This window comes from Scyliorhinus canicula, chromosome 21 (assembly GCF_902713615.1).
Source record: "Scyliorhinus canicula chromosome 21, sScyCan1.1, whole genome shotgun sequence".
NCBI classification, from domain to species: Eukaryota; Metazoa; Chordata; class Chondrichthyes; order Carcharhiniformes; family Scyliorhinidae; genus Scyliorhinus; species Scyliorhinus canicula.
Genome location: NC_052166.1, coordinates 70,518,826 through 70,538,721, shown reverse-complemented (window position 1 = coordinate 70,538,721; position 19,896 = coordinate 70,518,826). Strand labels below are relative to the sequence as shown.

General features: G+C 47.0%; 1 protein-coding gene across 4 annotated transcripts in view; it reads left to right on the top strand.

Moving 5' to 3' along the window:
• Positions 1-19,896, top strand: part of adamtsl2 (ADAMTS-like 2) — a 122,051-nt gene that overhangs the window by 63,272 nt on the left and 38,883 nt on the right. For all 4 annotated transcript variants that reach the window (XM_038781867.1, XM_038781865.1, XM_038781864.1 and 1 more), the window contains 3 exons: positions 8,014-8,380; positions 9,435-9,834; positions 13,656-13,759. In XM_038781867.1, the coding sequence (XP_038637795.1) occupies positions 8,014-8,380; positions 9,435-9,834; positions 13,656-13,759 (871 nt within the window). The remainder of the gene's footprint in view (positions 1-8,013; positions 8,381-9,434; positions 9,835-13,655; positions 13,760-19,896) is intronic.

Here is a 19,896-nt window from a genome sequence, read left to right as displayed (position 1 = left end):
CCCCCCCCCCCCCCCCCCCCCAGCGAGTCTCCGACCCGCGATCTGGCCCCAGGGGGTGCCCCCACAGTGGCCTGGCCCGCGATCGGGGCCCACCGATCCGCGGGCGGGCCTGTGCCGTGGAGGCACTCTTTTTCTCCGCGCCGGCCATGCAAGCCTACGCGATGGCCGGCGCGAAGGTGAACCCCCCCTGTGCATACGCGGGGATGACGTCAGCAGCCGCTGATGCTCCTGCGCTTGCACGGACCTGTGCCGGCCGGCGGAGTCCCTTCGGCCCTGGCTGGGGCAGCGTCAAAGGGCTTCCACGTCGGCCAGCGGGGCGCAAGCCTAGCCCCTGAAGGTGCGGAAGATTCCGCATCTTTGGTGCGGCCCGACGCCGGAGTGGTTCACGCCACTCTGTCCCGCCGGGTACGGGAGAATCCCGCCCCTTATCTTTACTATTTCTTATCTCTCCCCTAACTTTTATTCTACATTTTGATCTTTCAAACTATGGGAGGCAAAGAAGGAGATTGCTGGGGCCCTGATGGATTTTTAAATCTTTGCCGATCACAGGTGAAGTGCCAGATGACAGGAGGATAGCAAATGTACCTTTTATTCAAGAAGGGCAGCGGGGAAAGCCAGGTAATTACAGGCCAGATCGTTTTAGGTCGGTGGTAGGGAAATTATTGGAAAAATTTTTGACTGACAGGAACACATGGAAAGGCAGAGATTGATCAGGGATCGTCAGCATGGATTTGTTGGTGGGAGATGTGTCTAACTAATTTAAGTGAGTTTTTTAAAAAGGTAACTAAATATATTGAGAATAGTGCAGTTGATGTGGTTTACATGGACTTCAGTAAGGCCTTTGACAAGGTGCCACATGTAAGGCTAGAGCCCATGGAATCCAAAGCAAGTTGGCAAATTGAATCCAAAATTGGCTTGTTAATAGGAGGGCAAGGGTGATGGTGGACGGTTGTTTTTGTGATTGGAAGCCTATGGCCAGCGGTGTACCACAGGGATCAGTGCTGGGACCGTTGCGGTTTGTTACATACATTCACGACTTGAATGTGAATGTAGACAGTGTAATTAGTAAGTTTGCAGATGACATGAAAATTGGTGTTGTTGATAGTGAGGAGTTGTTAGTCTTGGGCTACAGACTGATATTGATCAGCTGATAAATTTGGCAGAGCAATGGCAGACGGAATTTAATCCTGACAAGTGTGAAGTGATGCATTTTGGATTGGATTGGATTTGTTTATTGTCACGAGGTACAGTGAAAAGTATTTTTCTGCAAGCAGCTCAACAGATCATTCAGTACATGGAAGAAAAGGGAATTAAACAAAATTCAAGAAAATACATGAGAATACATAATAGGGAAACACAAGATATACAATGTAACTACATAAGCATTGGCATCGGTTGAAGCATACAGGGTGTAGTGTTAATGAGGTCAGTCAATAAGAGGGTCATTTAGAAGTCTGGTGACAGTGGGGAAGAAGCTGTTTTTGAGTCTGTTCATGCGTGTTCTCAGACTTCTGAATCTCCTGCCCGATGGAAGAAGTTGGAAAAGTGAGTAAGCCGGGTGGGAGGGATCCTTGATTATGCTGCCCGCTTTCCCCCAGCAGCAGGAGGTGTAGATGGAATCAATGGACGGGAGGCAGGTTCGTGTGATGGACTGGGCGGTATTCACGACTCTCTGAAGTTCCTTGCGGTCCTGGGCCGAGCAGTTGCCATACCAGGCTGTGATGCAGCCCGATAGGATGCTTTCTATAGTGCATCTGTAAAAGTTGGTAAGGGTTAATGTGGACATGCCGAATTTCCTTAGTTTCCTGAGGAAGTATAGGAGCTGTTGTGCTTTCTTGGTGATAGCGTCGACGTGAGTGGACCAGGATAGATTTTTGGTGATGTGCACCCCTAGGAATTTGAAACTGCTAACCATCTCCACCTCTGCTCCGTTGATGCTGACAGGGGTGTGTACAGTACTTTGCTTCCTGAAGTCGATGACCAGCTCTTTAGTTTTGCTGGCATTGAGGGAGAGATTGTTGTCGTTACACCACTCCACTAGGTTCTCTATCTCCCTCCTGTATTCTGACTCGTCGTTATTTGAGATCCGGCCCACTATGGTCGTATCGTCAGCAAACTTGTAGATGGAGTTGGAACCAAGTTTTGCCACGCAGTCATGTGTGTACAGGGAGTAGAGTAGGGGGCTAAGTACGCAGCCTTGCGGGGCACCGGTATTGAGGACTATTGTGGAGGAGGTGTTGGTGTTCATTCTTACTGACTGTGGTCTGTTGGTCAGAAAGTCAAGGATCCAGTTGCAGAGTGGAGAGCCAAGTCGTAGGTTTTGGAGCTTTGATATGAGCTTGGCTGGGATTATGGTGTTGAAGGCGGAGCTGTAGTCAATAAATAGGAGTCTGATGTAGGAGTCCTTGTTTTCGAGATGCTCTAGGGATGAGTGTAGGGCCAGGGAAATGGCGTCTGATGTGGACCGGTTGCGACGGTATGCGAATTGAAGTGGGTCAAGGCGTTCCGGGAGTATGGAGGTGATGCGCTTCATGATCAGCCTCTCGAAGCACTTCATTACAACTGACGTCAGGGCCACCGGGCGGTAGTCATTGAGGCATGTTGCCTGGTTCTTCTTTGGTACCGGTATGATGGTGGTCTTCTTGAAGCAGGTGGGGACCTCGGAGTGGAATAGGGATAGGTTAAAGATGTCTGTGAATACCTCTGCCAGCTGGTATGCGCAGGCTCAGAGTGCACGACCAGGGATTCCGTCCGGGTCCATCGCCTTCCGTGGGTTCATTTTCAGGAAGGCCGATCTGACTTCGGAAACTGTGATGGTGGGTATGGGTGAATTATGGGCTGCTGGGGCACTCGACAGCGGATTGTTGGTTACCTGCTCAAACCGAGGATAGAATGCATTAAGTTCATCGGGGAGGGGTGCGCTGCTGCCAGAGATACTGCTCAGCTTCGCTTTGTAGCCTGTTATGTTGTTTAGTCCTTGCCACAACCGCCGAGAGTCTGTCTGTGACTCTAGCTTAGTTTGATATTCTCTCTTGGTATCTCAGATGGCTTTGCGGAGGTCGTACCTGGATTTTGGGAGGTCTAATAAGCGTAGGATATACACAATGTGTAGTCGGTCCCGAGGGAGTATTGAGGAACAAAGGGATCTTGATGTACCAGTCCATGGATCGATCCCTGAAGGTGGCAGCACAGGTAGATAGGGTGATGAACAAGGCATACGGAATGCTTGCCTTCATTAACCGGAGCGTAGAATATAGGAGCAGGGCGGTCTTGGTACAACTTTATGAAACATTGGTTAGTCCACAGATGGAATATTGTGTGCAGTTCTGGTCTCCACACCATTGGAAGGATGTGAGTGCACAGAAGGAGATGCAGAGGAGATGTACCATGATGTTGCCTGGGATGGACAGTTTCAGCAATGAGGAGAGACTGATTTGTTTTGTCTGGAGCTAAGGAGGCTGAGGGAGGATCTGATAGAGGATTACCAAATTAAGAGAGGCACAGATAGGGGAGATCGTGAGAATCTTTTCCCCCCATGGCAAAGTGGCCTAAGACCAGAGGGCAGAGGTTTAAGGTGAGGGGTAAGAAGTTTAGAGGGGACCTGAGGAAACAATTTTTCACCCAGAGGGTGGTGGAAATATGGAACGTGCTGCCTGAGAGTGCTGTGGAGGCAGGTACCCTCGCAACATTTAAGAAGCATCTGGGCGAGCACTTAAATCGCCAAAGCTGAGTAGGCTATGGGCCAAGAGCTGGTAAATGGGATTAGTACAGATTGGTATTTGATGGTCAGCAGAGACCTGGTGGCCTGAAGGGCCTGTTTCTGTGCTGTGTGACTATGAATACTTAAAAATAAAGAGGGAAGAGAGGGAAGAACTTAAAGTCACAGCAAGTAGGGGAAAACGAGTAGAACTAAAGGTTGAAAAGTCCCCTTTAAAATTATGGGGCAAACCGAAAAGTGAACTTGAGGCCATAAAAGATGAGCCATGATTTAATTAATGGTGTCGGAGACTTGAGGGGCCAGGGGACCTATTCCTGATCCTGTATTAATTTCCCAGTTTCTTGATTTTTTTTCTACCGGAACATTTGGTCAAGATTCAGTGAACTTTGCACGTGAGCAGTGGGAGAAAGCACATCCTGAGGGAGACACAGCAGAGTGAATGTGCATATCAGGATTTGGAGCATCGTGGGAATTCGATGCAGAGGGGAAAGTGATGCTTTTTACTTTTTTCTTTGCTTTCTAACTTTCTAAATCTTCAGAGTGGTCTTGCCCTGCTGCAGCAGTGCAGGCTACAATGGAGGAGCTGATTGGTAACTAGTGGATAAGGTCGGGTAAGTATTTAATACTTTTATAGCTTGTAGTTTGAAAGGTTTTTTATGGTTTATAGTTTGAAAGGGCTATTTTCAGTAGTTAGCAAGGAGAAGGGAAGAAGGGCCTGAGAGAAATGGATATAACCTGATATTAACCATCTTCCAAAGGTTTGATTTAAGGGGGTATGTCACGCGAGGAGAGCTGAAAGCTGTGATTTGCTCCTCTTGCGCCATGTGGGAATCCAGGAACATTTTCAGTGTCCATGGCCAGCCTGCATAAAGGAGGTGTCTCCAGCTGTAGTTCCTGGAAGTGGGGTTTTGGAGCTGGAGCAGAGGCTGGGGACACTGGAGCATCTGTGAGGCAGAGAGTGTTGTGGAAATCACATAGAGAGAGATGGTAACACCGCAGGCTCAGACTCCACAGTCTGGAAGGGAATGGATGACCACCAGGCAGAACAAGAGAGCTCGGCAGGCAGTGCAGGAATCTCCTGTGGCCATTCCCCTGCAGAACAGATATACCGCTTTAGATACTGTTAAGGGGAATGGCCTCTCTGGGGGAAAGCAGCAACTGACAAATTCATTGCATCACGATTGGCTCTGCTGCAGAGGGAAGGAGTTAAAAAGTGTGAATATGCAATAATTATAGGGGATTCGATTGTAAGGGAAATAGATGTTTCTGTGACCCCAAACGAGATTCCGGAATGGTATGTTGCCTCCCTGGTGCTAGGGTCAAGGATGTCTCGGAGCGGGTACTGGACATTCTGGTGAGGGGGGGGGCGGGGGGAGATGCGAACAGCCAATGGTCGTGATATGTATTGGTACAAACAACATGGGTCCTATAGGCCGAGTATCGGGAGTTAGGAAGAAAGTTGAGAAGTCGGACCTCTTAAGGTAGACATCTCGGAATTACTGCCAGTGCCACGTGCTAGTCAAACAGCAGGATATGTCCGATCAATACGTGACTGAGAGATGGTGTGAGACCAGTTAAGTTGGCATTGGTGCAGGGCACAGTTTTTAGTTATGGGGCTAGTGCACAGACTGCATATACCTCTTCACATTAAACACTTGTTAACACCGTTCAAACCTGCCTTTGTGCTCTGCCTGATGGGGTGGGGTGGTGATGGCCACTGGGAGTGAGGGGTGGTGGTTGAGTGAGGCCCAGTGGGTGGACTGTGTAGCTCTCCACCCTTTCCCTAGCGATTAGACGGGACCGTGTGATGGAGTGTCCAGCTCACATGCAGGGATCCAGGTGGAAGGTGCTCCCGTGGGCATGGGTCAGACATTGAGCATGGAGCTCATTGCAGAGCGGGCTGTCATCATCCTCCATCCCATGGACCAGACCCGCTGTCACTGCCCCCAGCTCGTAGGGCCGTGGGTATATGTAACGGAGGGGGTGTTCTGGTGGTGTGGGAGGTTGGGGGTGGTCGGTGGTGAAGGGGTGTGGGATTTTGGTGTCTGTACCCCTGCCCAGCAGCCCCCCCCTCCCCTAGTTGGTGAAACATGTCTCAATGAGTGTGCCCCGTGCGCGCTGGCCCTGGTGGTACCATTGTGCAGCCTCCCGTGCCTGGCCAACCCCCCATGTCTCGCTTATTGTCCCTCTCCCCCTCATCCTCGTGACGAGGCCTGCCCTTCCTCCTCATCCTCCTCAGCACATCGCCCCTCTGCTGGGCTATATTGTGAAGGACACAGCAGACCACCTCGATGCGGCCGACCCTCCTGGCCTTGTACTAGAGGGACCCTCCAAAGCGGTCCAGGCACCTGAAGAGCATCCTCAGGATCCCGAAGCACCTCTCAACCACACTCCTGGTCACACAATGGGCATCATTGTAGCGGGTCTCCGCATCGGTCTGTGCACTCCGTATAGGCGTCATCAGCCACGACCGCACCGGGTAACCCCTGTCATCCAGCAACCATCCCCACAGTTGGAGGGGATATTACTCGAACTTTCGGGAATCACCGATTGTGCCAATATGAATGAGTCATGTACACTGCTGGCTACAGGGTGCAGACGCACAGGATCCTCATTTGATGGTCGCAGACCACCTGAACGTTCATGGAGTGGTACCCCTTCCAGTCATGAACCTCGGCCGTTTATCTGGAGGCCGCAGGGCAACGTCCACCCCATCGATGACCCCCTGGGCCCAGGGCATCCTGGCGATGGCGGCGAAGCCCGCTGCCCGGGCATCCTAGTGGGCGCGGTCCACTGGGACTGATCCGCCAGGGCGTCAGTGACTGCACGGATACACCTGTGCACCGATGTCCAGGAGATGACGGACAGGTACCTCTGCTCTGCTCCGATGCAATCCATCTCGAGCTCTCAAGTTTGATTAGTTTACCCATTATTTCCCTCATTCCACCTTGAATTTTCTTTTCATTTCTTATTCCTGTGTTATGCTCAACTTGTTATTCTCCCTGGAATGTAAATATCTGTGAGTTTACCTTGTGCATCTGTCTGTGATCCTATTCCAATCCTGATTTTCCTTTTCCTATTTATTTATCTGTAGAATATATTACAATTTTTAATAATATAATTTATAGTTCGGAGTTCTATCCTAATTGTTTTTTTTACTTCCTAACCTATTAGTACTCCCTTCTCCTTTACTGTCTGCGTATTTAATGTATGTATTCTTCTTTTGTTTTTTAAATTTGACTAAAATTCTTTATTCACAAATTCAGGGCAGGTCCATAAAGACCATTGCTTCTGAAATGAAATGAAAATCGCTTATTGTCACAAGTAGGCTTCAAATTAAGTTACTGTGAAAAGCCCCTAGTCACCACATTCCGGCGCCTGTTTGGGAAGGCCGGTATGGGAATTGAACCCGTGTTGCTGGCCTTGTTCTGCATTACAAGCCAGCTCCTGTTTAGCCCACTGTGCTAAACCAGCCCCTTTACGCATACATTTGTTGCTAATTTTCTTTCTGCATTTATCTGGGAGTTCATTTGTAGGTCAGAAATTAACTGGAGTTCCTGGCAATCAGTTACTACCCTCTCATTAATCGACATTAGCTGCCACCTCCGGGCAAACCCTAGCATTGACCCTCTTGGGGCAAACTTTCTTTTCTCAAGTCTGAGAAACCAGGCCATGTCACTAAGCCAGATCTCTGAATTCGGGGGCTTTGAGTCCCTCCACACTAACAATATCCTTCTGTGGGCTACCAAGGAGGCAAAACCTACTCCACATTCTCCCGGACAACATAGTAAACACCCCACAGAAATTTTATGGATCTAACTAATGAATAGTGCGTGAATTCTATTTATTTTCAGTGGAAATCTATGATCTCAGCAGAATGTGTCAGATTCTGTGCATCCTGCATGAAGCATGTGACTAATGCTTTCTTCACCAGAATGAGCCAACACGAGGTTTCCCCATAAAAGCCAAGAGCAATAGGTTTGAACCCTGGGATTTTCAGACTTGATAGATATGTCAAAGTCTGAGTAGCCGGTGACAAACTGGTGACATTAGGCCTTTCAGTGACAGTTTACTCTGCACGTCCATATGACACTAGCATTTGGCCAAGAATCCTTATGTGCCAAGTATCTCTGGACCACGGCGTTCTTTGGATTAATGTAAAATTCTGTAGCTTTTAAAATATTTAATTTATATCTTGGCTGTTCAGATGCCATGACAGCAGTTATTGTGAAAAGTAATACAAGCTAACCTGTTACAACAAATGGCATTGCAAAATGATTCTGTTCTGTTCTTAGTTACTAATTCAAAGCGGCAAGAGCCCTCACATTACTTATGAATACACAATGCCACGGATTCATCACTTCAAACGCATTCGACCTTCCTTTGGTTCGTATTACTACATGCCTGGATCTGATTCTCAAGGCATAGAAAGTGACGATGAGCTCATTGATCAGAGTTATGACTTGGATAGTGAAGAGAGTGTGGCTATTTTTCATACTAATGCAAGTTACAGCAAGAAGCTGTCAAAGGAAATTTCCAAAACAGGAAACCGTTTGTTCGGAACAGTGAAAAATCTGGCTGGTTTTGATGTGACCAATTCAATCTATGATGAAGCAGCTCCTGAGTTTGAATCAGAAGATGAGAATATGCATCAAGACAAAGGTATGACACTGAGATTTTGGAGAAATAATCCATCACCGTAAAATGAAATATATTCAACTTCTTTTCAATTTTCTTACTCTTTTGCTTCAGATTTTTTTTCTATCTGTTATCTTCTCCCAAACCTCACATCATTCCCCAAGCAAATCATCAGCTTTTAGGCAGCCAGATCTGGAGCATCGGAGGAAATCCACACAGACATGGGAGAACGTGCAGACTCCGCACAGACAGTAACCCAAGCTGGAAATCGAATCTGGGACCCTGGCGCTGTGAACCAACTGTGCTAACCACTGTGCTACCATGCCGCCAGTTCCAAAAAAACATGCTTATTAGGTGAATTGGACATTCTGAATTCTCCTTCAGTGTACCCGGAGTGTGCCGGCTAGGGAATTTTCACAGTAACTGCATTGCAGTGTTAATGTAAACCTACTTGTGACATTAATAAAGATTATTATTATTATCATCCAAGCCTTTCCCACATCTAGACTTGACCATTTCATTTCTTTCCTGGTCAGCCTTCTTTCCTCCACCCCCCTCAAATTTCAGCTCATCAGAAATCTCCTGCCGGTTTTATATTCTTTAAGACCTCCTCACCCATGGACTTGTTGACCTGCACTGACTCCAACACCATCAACTTAAAATTCTATTTTTCATGCTTAAATCACTTAATGGCATCTCCCCTTCCTGGTTCTGTAATCTCCAGCTCAGCACCCCGCTGCCCTCAAAACCCCATCACTGACCATTTTGGCATCTCCTGCTCCCTTCATCTTTGTGTCTGAGCCCCTTTGGCTCCATTCTGTCCACTGATTAAACCTTTCCACCTTCCCCTCCTCCTTCAACGTGCAACTAAAGTGAACTCATTGCCTAAGCTTTTGGTTCTTTGGCTTGGCATCCATTATTTGATTACCCTTCTGTGAAATGATTTGTGTTTTCCTATATTAAAGGTGCTACATATATCCATATTCTTAAAGTTGGTTCATCTGTTTAATCTTTTGTTGTTTCTTGAATATTTTATTTTTAGTCAATCTATCTGCCTTGTCTTTCTGCTTTACTACAGACATCAAAAATAATACTCAACTTAACAGTGTTGAAGACAATGATTATGCAACAATAGACATAGCCTCTGAAATGACCTCCGAAGAATATATATTAATGTCCAAGAATCATTTGGCAAATGCATTTACAGATGGACATTCTTCTCATATCGAAGGGCACATTGGGCTCAATGCAAATATGACTGAAAACACAAGAGGAGGTCCACTGTACTCTGCAGAATCCAGTGCAGCCAGCTTGCTGGTGTATTATGAAGAACAAGAAAAGATGAGAAGCTACAGAATGAATGAAACCTTCCTGGATCTGACCTTCAGGAAAGCCTTTAACATGTCTGCAGAGATTCCATTCTCCAATGAAACACTCCTACACATTATTCAGCAAGCAAACCAAACGCAGAAATTACGGTAAGTAATTCAACCAAATAGTTAGGGTGAGTTATGTTTTCTTTGCCTCTTGAAACCTGTTCCAGCTCCAGAAATTTTTTTAAATCTTGGTATTAGAGAAATTGATAGCTGTTGTAAAATCTTTCTACATGGTGCTCTGTGAATTTCTTTATGTTGAAGGCCACATATAACCTTAGGCTGTTATTGTTCACTTGACCTTCACATAATTGAATAGAAACCTGCCCAGATGCCATTGCTCTTGTGTTTAACAAGGTAATGTGAAGAGCTATCTGTCAGCTCTAATTTGTGGCTGGCACTCCTGGACTCGGAGGCACTGCAGTCATGCTATTAGACATCATTATTAAAAGTTAATTTTAAAAAGACTTGACTTGATAATTCTGTAACAACATTACATTTGAATCTGATTAGATGCAATCTTTCAGAGAGGCAGTAAAGTCAGGAACAGGAAGTACACTTTGCTAACAGATCAGTGTATTCCAGCAATATAAAACATCCACAGGAGCAGACTGATTAGTAAAGCCTTGAAAATCCACAACCCTGCTCTACTGATTTACCTATGGGACAGTGTTCATTAGCCCCAGATGCCTCTGATGCTGTGTTTATACTGGGATTGAGTATTCCCATCAGATTTATGTGTTCTTGCCAGTAATGGACAGATTGGTGCCTATTATAGGATGGTAAGAAATCGTCTAGGGAGGATAGCTGGCATATCCAACTGATGGGCAGTTTTTTTCCCCAAGATGCTTGTCTCTTCGAGAAAGGCAGGTAAACTTGAAGTGGCTCATTATTTTGCAATGAGCTTCCCAAAGGAAAATGACTTTTTGATATACCTTCACTTCACTTGCATCAAGATATGCTCCTCACAAATGTTGTATGCCACAGGTAACCAGCAGAGTTGTGGACTTTTTGGGGGGGGGGGGGGGGGTGTCGACGTCACTTGTTAGGCCAGCATTTATTGGCCATTACAAATTACCCTCGAGAATGTAGAGGGTGAGCTGCCTTCGATGTGGTCTAGGTGTGCACACTTAGGAAGGGTTCCAGGATTTTAACCCAGAAAAAGTGAAGGAATGGCGATATTGTTCCGAGTCAGGGAGGTAAGTTGCATGGAAGGAAACCAGCAAGTGGTGGGGTTCCCAGGTATCTGCAGCTCTTGTCCTTCTAGGCGGTAGTGGTCATGGGTTTGGAAGATGCTGTTGAAGGAACCTTGATGAGTTCCTGCAGTGCATCTTGACATGGTGCACACAGCTGCCACTGTGCATCAGTGGAGGAGGGAGTGAATATTTGTGGATGGGGTGCCAATCAAATGGGGCTGCAAACCTAGATGCTGCCAAGCTTGGAGACCAAGTATAACCAGGGCCGGGATTCTCCCCTACCCAGCGGGGCGGGGGGTCTCGGAGTGACATGAACAACTCCGACTTCGGGCCGCCCCAAAGGTATGGAATTCACCGCACCTTTAGGGGCCAAGCCCTCACATTGAGGGGCTAGGCCCGCGCCGGAGTGGTTCCCGCTCCGCTGGCTGGCGTGAACGGCCATTGGCGCCATGCCAGCCGGGGCCGAAAGGACTTCGCCGGCCGGCGTAAGTCCGCGCATGCGCCGGAGCGTCAGCAGCTGCTGACATCATACCGGCGCATGCGCAGGGGAGGGGGTCTCTTCCGCCTCTGCCATGGTGGAGAGCGTGGCGGAGGCGGAAGAAAAAGAGTACCCCCATGGCACAGGCCCGCCCGCCGATTGGTGGGCCCCGATCGCGGGCCAGGCCACCATAGGGGCACTCCCCCCGGAGTCATATCGCCCCCCCCCCCCCCACAGGACCCTGGAGCCCGCCCGCGCCGCCAATCCCGCCGGTCAGGTAGGTGTTTTGATTCCTGCCGGCGAGAGAGGCCTGTCAGCGGCGCAATTCCTGCCCCCGCTGAATCTCGGGGCGGAGAATTCGGGACACGGCGGGGGCGGGATTGACGCCGGGGGGTCGGAGAATCCCGCCCCAGGTCTCATTCCAATATTTGCACCTTGAATCTACTTTAAATGTTTCATATTTTCAGTGCCATAATTTTGCAGGTTTAGCTTCCACTAAAATGTGGACTTAAACAGGTTCAATGCGTGTTGAAAGAAATGTACCAAAGTACATTATAAGACTAAGTTACTTGCATAATGTAAACTCTGAGAGAATTGTGTAGCAACAGAACTATCTTGCCGTGAATCTGCTTGCAGTTTCCTTTTTGGTAAATAGATGTAGCTGAATACTGCCAACAAGTTGGATGCAAATAGTAAATTTAAATAGCTTGGCAAAATCCGGTTGGTGTACATTGCAGGCAGTCTGTCAGACCCATGCATCTAGATTTATCCACCGAGTTAGTGTTGGTATTAAAGGAGTGTGAGATCATAGTCACTGTCAGTAGATCAGGACTCAAATATTGCACCAAACTTCTGTTACGACACCATGGGCTTGTACGCAGTTAACTAAATGCCCTGGAATCCCAACCCAAGTGAATTAATTAATAATTGATATAAAAATTCCCAAAATCTTTGGCGCTTGGCTGCCCAATAATTAACAGTCACCAGGCTTGCAAGTTGAAACACAGTTACTGTTTATTTATAACCTGAATAAAGGGAAAATATGCAGTAATTTCAGCAGGATAACGAGCAAACTAACTTACTACCCCCTTTAACTGACCCAGCATTTCGGCCTAGTGCATTGACCGCCAGCCAAGTCTGTCATCGCTGATCTCCTGCTGCGACAATCCTTGCTCAAATTAAAGGCACAGGCCATGCACAAGCTGCTTTGTCTTAAAGTCACAGGTCCATTAATCACCCATGAATCTAAACAGTAATTACAAAAGCAAAGGAAGGGAATAGATAGGAACAAACAGGGGGGTCCTTACACTTCTGTAAGATAGGAATAGATAGGAACAAACAGGGGGTCCTTACACTTCTGTAAGATAGGAATAGATAGGAACAAACAGGGGGTCCTTACACTTCTGTTACAGTTTTTCAATCCGAGTGGCACCTCTGCCAGTAGCAAATTTGCACAAGAAGCTCTATGAATAGATAGTGAGCCTTTCCTCAGGCACGTGAGTTTATATGCTGCAACCCAACAGTGATGTTGTTCCTGGATTCTGCTTTTTCATTATTTGCTGTTCATGTCAGAGCTTCTGCTGTCTAGAGATTGTGCAAGTGTAACAGTGAGGCAAATACAGCAATAAAACAGCTTTGATATTTTGGACATAGTTGAAACATTTACACTAATATCAAACTGTTTAAACTAGAAATCTGTCTAATCAGATTTATTAAGTGCAATGATATATTAGTAATTTGGAAGTTCCAGCATCAAATCAGTCAGAACATTTTTCAGCTGTTTTTTAAAAATTAAAACCGTTATCTGTTGGGCCAGGATCTGAAAATTGCTTTTGGAATATCAATCATAACACATGATGAAAAGAAAGTGCATCTGTCTGATATTGAGTATCAGATATTATCTGTCTGATATTGAGTATCAGATATTATCTGTCTGATATGGAGTATCAGATATTATCTGTCTGATATGGAGTATCAGATATTATCTGTCTGATATGAAGTATCAGATATTATCTGTCTGATATGAAGTATCAGATATTATCTGTCTGATATTGAGTGATCTTCTGTTTCTCTAAAGCTGGGTATTTTTATTACATTCTCTGTTTCTAGCCAGCTGAAGCTCTGCTTGTAACGAGTCTTGGAATTCTTCCTGAACAGCAGGACAGGTAGGTTTGTAACACACTTGATTGCGCAGTGCTTTGTTCCTGTTTACCTTGCTCAGGCCTCATTTATTTCTCCATTTATTTTTTCAGAAATCGACTGAAGCTGCTAAGAAAGGGCCTGGGAGTGAGTGCTGCTGATATGTACAGATGGAAACTGTCTTCTCATGAACCCTGCAGTTCCACCTGCATCACAGGTACCCTGCATGCTTTTGTATTAACATTGTGGAACTGCAATTTAGTGTGAGTACACTGTGGTTTATCTAAGATAAGTATTCATTTAAGAGAGCAAGCCCATTGGCTTCAAAGGCTAGTTTATAAGAAACCTCAGCTGACAGAGACCCGGTTTAAGTGCAGTCATTTTACACCAACCCCGTTGACTCCCACCTAAGCATCTTCCAAAATCTCAATCATTGGTTGTACAAAATGGACCACTCTAGAAAGGGAAACATGTTTGTCAGAACTCTTAACCCCACCCTTCTGTCTTTGCTTATTGGAAAGCTATCTTATCTCTCAGTCAGACGGTGTGGGATCACAGCCCAAAGACTTTTGTACTTAACTGGGAAAGTTCTCTGGGGTTTCTCCTGATGGACCACAAGTAATTTCCAATAGACACCCAAATGGTACCAAAATTATGAGAGTCAGTTATCATAGATATCATAGAATTTGCAGTGTAGAAGGAGGCCATTCGGCCCATCGAGTCTGCACCGGCTCTTGGAAAGAGCACCCTACCCAAGGTCAACACCTCCACCTTATCCCCATAACCCAGTAATCCCACCCAACACTAAGGGCAATTTTGGACACCAAGGGCAATCCATCATGGCCAATCCACCTGACCTGCACATCTATGGACTGTGGGGGGAAACCTGAGCACCCGGAGGAAACCCACGCGCACACACAGGGAGGATGTTCAGACTCCACACAGACAGTGACCCAAGCCGGGAATCGAACCTGGGACCCTGGAGCTGTGAAGCAATTGTGCTATCCACAAGGCTACCGTGCTGCCCGAATAAATTTTTAGCTGTGAAACCTTTGGAACATTGAGGTTGTGAAAAGTGTTATTTAATTGCAAGTCCATTTATTTTGCATAAACCAAGACTTTATAGGTTTCATATATTTAAATGAAACACAACCTCTGTAATTGAACCACACCCAGTCAGTTAGCTGCTAACTTCCTGCTTGGTTCAGAATGGAAAGAACATTTACACCTCCGAGTGATGATATTTGTGTGTTAAGATCAGTCAATTCCTTTGCAAAATTATATTGGATGCTCTGAAGCAACAGCGTTATTGTAATGAGAAGGCATGTCATTTCTGAATGATTTACATTTATATGTAATGAGGACAGGACACCCTGTTTCTGACTGTAAAGGGTCTATATTCATTTTTGTCAATCTTTTTCTTTTTATATACCCATAGAAACTTTTACAAGTCAGTTTTTATGTTACCAACTAGTTACTTTCAAATTCTATTTTCCCCTTTTTTAATCAATCCTAATGGGCGGAATTCTCCGCTCCCCACGTGGCGTGGAAGAATCGTGGGAGGGCCTCCCGACATTTTTTACGCCCCCCCTGGCGCCCCCGCGATTCTCCACCCCTGCGATTCTCCACCCCTGCGATTCTCCACCCCGCGATTCTCCACCCCCTCCCCACCTCTCGGAACAATGGGCCGAGCGGCCGGCCCTTCACGCCCGTTTCACCGCGGCAGCAACCACACCTGGTCGCTGCATTCGTGAAACGGGCGCCGGATGCCCATTTGGGGCATCCAGGGGCCCGATTGGGACGGGAGCACCGCGACTGTGCTCCGGAGGGGACAGGCCCGTGATCGGTGCCCACCGATCGTCGGGCCTGCGTCCAAAACGGACGCACTCTTTCCCCTCCGCCGCCCGGCAAGATCAAGCCGCCACGTCTTGCCGGGCGGCGGTGGAGAAAGACGGCACTGCGCATGTGCGGGTTTCCGTCGTCTGCGCGCTGATGTCATCCGCACATGCGCGGGTTCCTGCGCATGCGCGGATGACATCCGCGAAGCGCCGTTCGGGCGTCATTTCCGGCGGCCGAGGTCGCGGCTGGGAACGACGGGGGCCCGCTCCTAGCCCCCCGGGTGGGGGTGAATTAGGTGCGGGGAGCGGGCCCCGAGGCCATCGTGAACCTCGGCCGAGTTCACGATGGCCTCCGCGATTTTGGCCACCAGCGGAGAATTCCGCCCATCGTCTGTCTTTGCTGAATTTGAAACTGTTCCCAATCCTCAGGTCTCTTGCTTTTTGTTGCTAGTTTGTATGCCTTTTCTTTGAATCTAATACTATCTCTAATTTCCCTTGTAAGCCGTGGTTTGGCCACAGTTCCCTTTCTACTCTTTCGCAAAATTGAAATAAGCAACTTTTGGTGTTCACCTATTTGTTCCTTGAATGCCTGCTTACAAATGAGTTCAATCAGTCTTTTGATGCAGTTAGACACCCAGTGTAATTGATCACACACTTGTGTCTTTAGTTCATGAAACATCTCCCCTCGTGACAGGGTCAGAACATTGGTGCATTTAAAGGTTTCATGATTTCCACCTGACTGATGTCTGTGACCCAAATAATGCGTTTCTTGTAATTATGTGTCATGAAATGGCAGTAAAATTCATTATCTCCTTCCTCATGTTTCAACTTCCCAAAAACTGGGTGGTGGGGGGATAAGGTTCATGGGATTGGAAACAATATGTTAGCATGGGATAAGGATTGGTGAACTAACAGAGTAGGAAGAAACAGGTTAGGTGGAATTCTCCCATCTGGGACTGTGCCGGGTGTGGAGGAGGGGGGTTTCTATTGCAGAGGGCAACGGGAAACCACGCCATATCTACGGCCCCAGCATAATTAATTTTTAGCCCGTCATCTGTGGCGGGGGGGACAGGCCTGATGATGCACTTCCTGATGTCATATCTGGGTGCCATATTGAAGAGTTTCCAACGTCAGACCACTGTTGAAGCAAGAAGATGGGTCTCCAGGAACACACCGAGGCTAGAAGATGGACCCACCCGCTGCTGTGATAGAACATAGAACATTACAGCGCAGTACGGGCCCTTCGGCCCTCCATGTTGCGCCGACCCGTGAAACCATCTGAAGCCTATCTGACCTACACTATTCCATTTTCATCCATATGTCTATCCAGTGACCACTTAAATGCCCTTAAAGTTGGCGAGTCTACTACTGTTGCAGGCAGGGCGTTCCACACCCCTACTACTCTCTGAGTAAAGAAACTGCCTCTGACATCTGTCCTATACCTACCACCCCTCAATTTAAAGCTATGTCCCCTTGTGTTGGTCATCACCATCCGAGGAAAAAGACTCTCACTGTCCACCCTATCTAACCCTCTGACTATCTTGTATGTCTCTATTAAGTCACCTCTCAGCCTTCTCCTCTCTAATGAAAACAACCTCAAATCTCTGAGCCTTTCCTCGTAAGACCTTCCCTCCATACCAGGCAACATCCTAGTAAATCTCCTCTGAACCCTTTCCAAAGCTTCCACATCCTTCCTATAATGTGGTGACCAGAACTGCACGCAGTACTCCAGGAGCGGCTGCACCAGAGTTTTGTACAGCTGCAGCATGACCTCGTGGCTCGGAAACAATCCCCCTGCTGATAAAGGCTAGCACACCATATGCCTTCTGTTGCAGGGTCACTGGGAGCCTCCATCCCGAACTCTGGAGGCAGCCCTGAGCATTCTTCAGAGAAGTCCTGACGCCTGCATACCTCGTTCTTCCAGACATAGTCTGGACCAGCACGTTTTTCCGCTGGTGTTGCGGAGAACCTGGCATTGGGGAAGATTCCAGTCAGGTCGATATCTACATCCCATTAGCTGGATGCCAATCAATTTTGTGACTGCTGCAAATGTGTTCCCAGATCAGCCATGGTGGGCACCAGCGGCTTCCCAGATCAGCCATGGTGGGCACCAGCGGCTTCCCAGATCAGCCATGGTGGGCACCAGCGGCTTCCCAGATCAGCCATGGTGGGCACCACCGGAAGATTTTAAATTCATGCCAGTAGAAAATCTGCTTCAGGGCCTCCCAGCGAATCTCTCTCTTCCCCTCCCCCAATGCCATTGAACCAGTCAGCAGGGGCGTGGGAGAATTCTGCCCTTTATTTTAGAACATAAAACATAAGAACTAGGAGCAGGAGTAGGCCATCTGGCCCCTCGAGCCTGCTCCGCCATTCAATGAGATCATGGCTGATCTTTTGTGGACTCAGCTCCACTTTCCGGCCCGAACACCATAACCCTCAATCCCTTTTTTCTTCAAAAAACTATCTATCTTTACCTTAAAAACATGTAATGAAGGAGCCTCAACTGCTTCACTGGGCAAGGAATTCCATAGATTCACAACCCTTTGGGTGAAGAAGTTCCTCCTAAACTCCGTCCTAAATCTACTTCCCCTTATTTTGAGGCTATGCCCCCTAGTTCTGCTTTCACCCGCCAGTGGAAACAACCTGCCCGCATCTATCCTATCTATTCCCTTCATAATTTTAAATGTTTCGATAAGATCCCCCCTCATCCTTCTAAATTCCAACGAGTACAGTCCCAGTCAACTCAACCTCTCCTCGTAATCCAACCCCTTCAGCTCTGGGATTAACCTTGTGAATCTCCTCTGCGCACCCTCCAGTGCCACTACGTCCTTTCTCAAGTAAGGAGACCAAAACTGAACACAATACTCCAGGTGTGGCCTCACTAACACCTTATACAATTGCAGCATAACCTCCCTAGTCTTAAACTCCATCCCTCCAGCAATGAAGGACAAAATTCCATTTGCCTTCTTAATCACCTGTTGCACCTGTAAACCAACTTTCTGTGACTCATGCACGAGCACACCCAAGTCTCTCTGAACAGCGGCATGCTTTAATATTTTATTGTTTAAATAATCCCGTTTGCTGTTATACCTACCAAAATGGATAACCTCACATTTGTCAACATTGTATTCCATCTGCCAGACCCGAGCCCATTCACTTAACCTATCCAAATCCCTCTGCAGACTTCCAGTATCCTCTGCACTTTTCGCTTTACCACTCATCTTAGTGTCATCTGCAAACTTGGACACATTGCCCTTGGTCCCCAACTCCAAATCATCTATGTAGATTGTGAACAATTGTGGGCCCAACACGGATCCTTGAGGGACACCACTAGCTACTGATTGCCAACCAGAGAAACGCCTATTAATCCCACTCTTTGCTTTCAACTAATTAACCAGTCACGTTTGCTAATTTCCAATCCACCGGGACCACCCCAGAGTCTAGTGAATTTTGGTAAATCATCACTAGTGCATCTGCAATTTCCCTAGCCATCTCTTTTAGCACTCTGGGATGCATTCCATCAGGGCCAGGAGACTTGTCTACCTTTTGCCCCATTAGCATGCCAATCACTACCTCCTTAGTGATAACAATCCTCTCAAGGTCATCACCTGTCATAACCTCATTTCTATCAGTCACTGGCATGTTATTTGTGTCTTCCACTGTGAAAACCGACCCAAAAAACCTGTTCAGTTCCTCAGCCATTTCCTCATCTCCCATTATTAAATCTCCCTTCTCATCCTCTAAAGGACCAATATTTACCTTAGCCGCTCTTTTTTGTTTTATATATTTGTAGAAACTTTTACTATCTGTTTTTATATTCTGAGCAAGTTTACTCTCATACTCTATCTTACTCTTCTTTATAGCTTTTTTAGTAGCTTTCTGTTGCCCCTTAAATATTTCCCAGTCCTCTAGTCTCCCACCAATCTTTGCCACTTTGTATACTCTTTGCTTCAATTTGATACTCTCCCTTGTTTCTTTAGATATCCACGGGCGATTTTCCCTCTTTCTACCGTCCTTCCTTTTTGTGGGTATAAACCTTTGCTGAGCACTGAAAAATCGCTTGGAAGGTTCTCCACTGTTCCTCAACTGTTCCACCATAAAGTCTTTGCTCCCAGTCTACCTTAGCTAGTTCTTCTCTCATCCCATTGTAATCTCCTTTGTTTAAACACAAAACACTAGTATTTGATTTTACCTTCTCACCCTCCATCTGTCCTTTAAATTCCACCATATTGTGATCGCTCCTTCCGAGAGGATCCCTAACTATGAGATCATGAATCAATCCTGTCTCATTACACAGGACAAGATCTAGGACCGCTTGGTCCCTCGTAGAAAGACGAAAGAGCACACTACCAAAGCCCACTCCCCGGCACTATCCCCATAACCCTGCACACTGATCATGGCCAATCCATCTAACTGGCACATCTTTGGACTGTTGGAGGAAACCGGAGCACCCGAAAGAAACCCAGGCAGACACTGGGAGAACGTACAAACTCCGCACAGTCACCCAAGGCTGGAA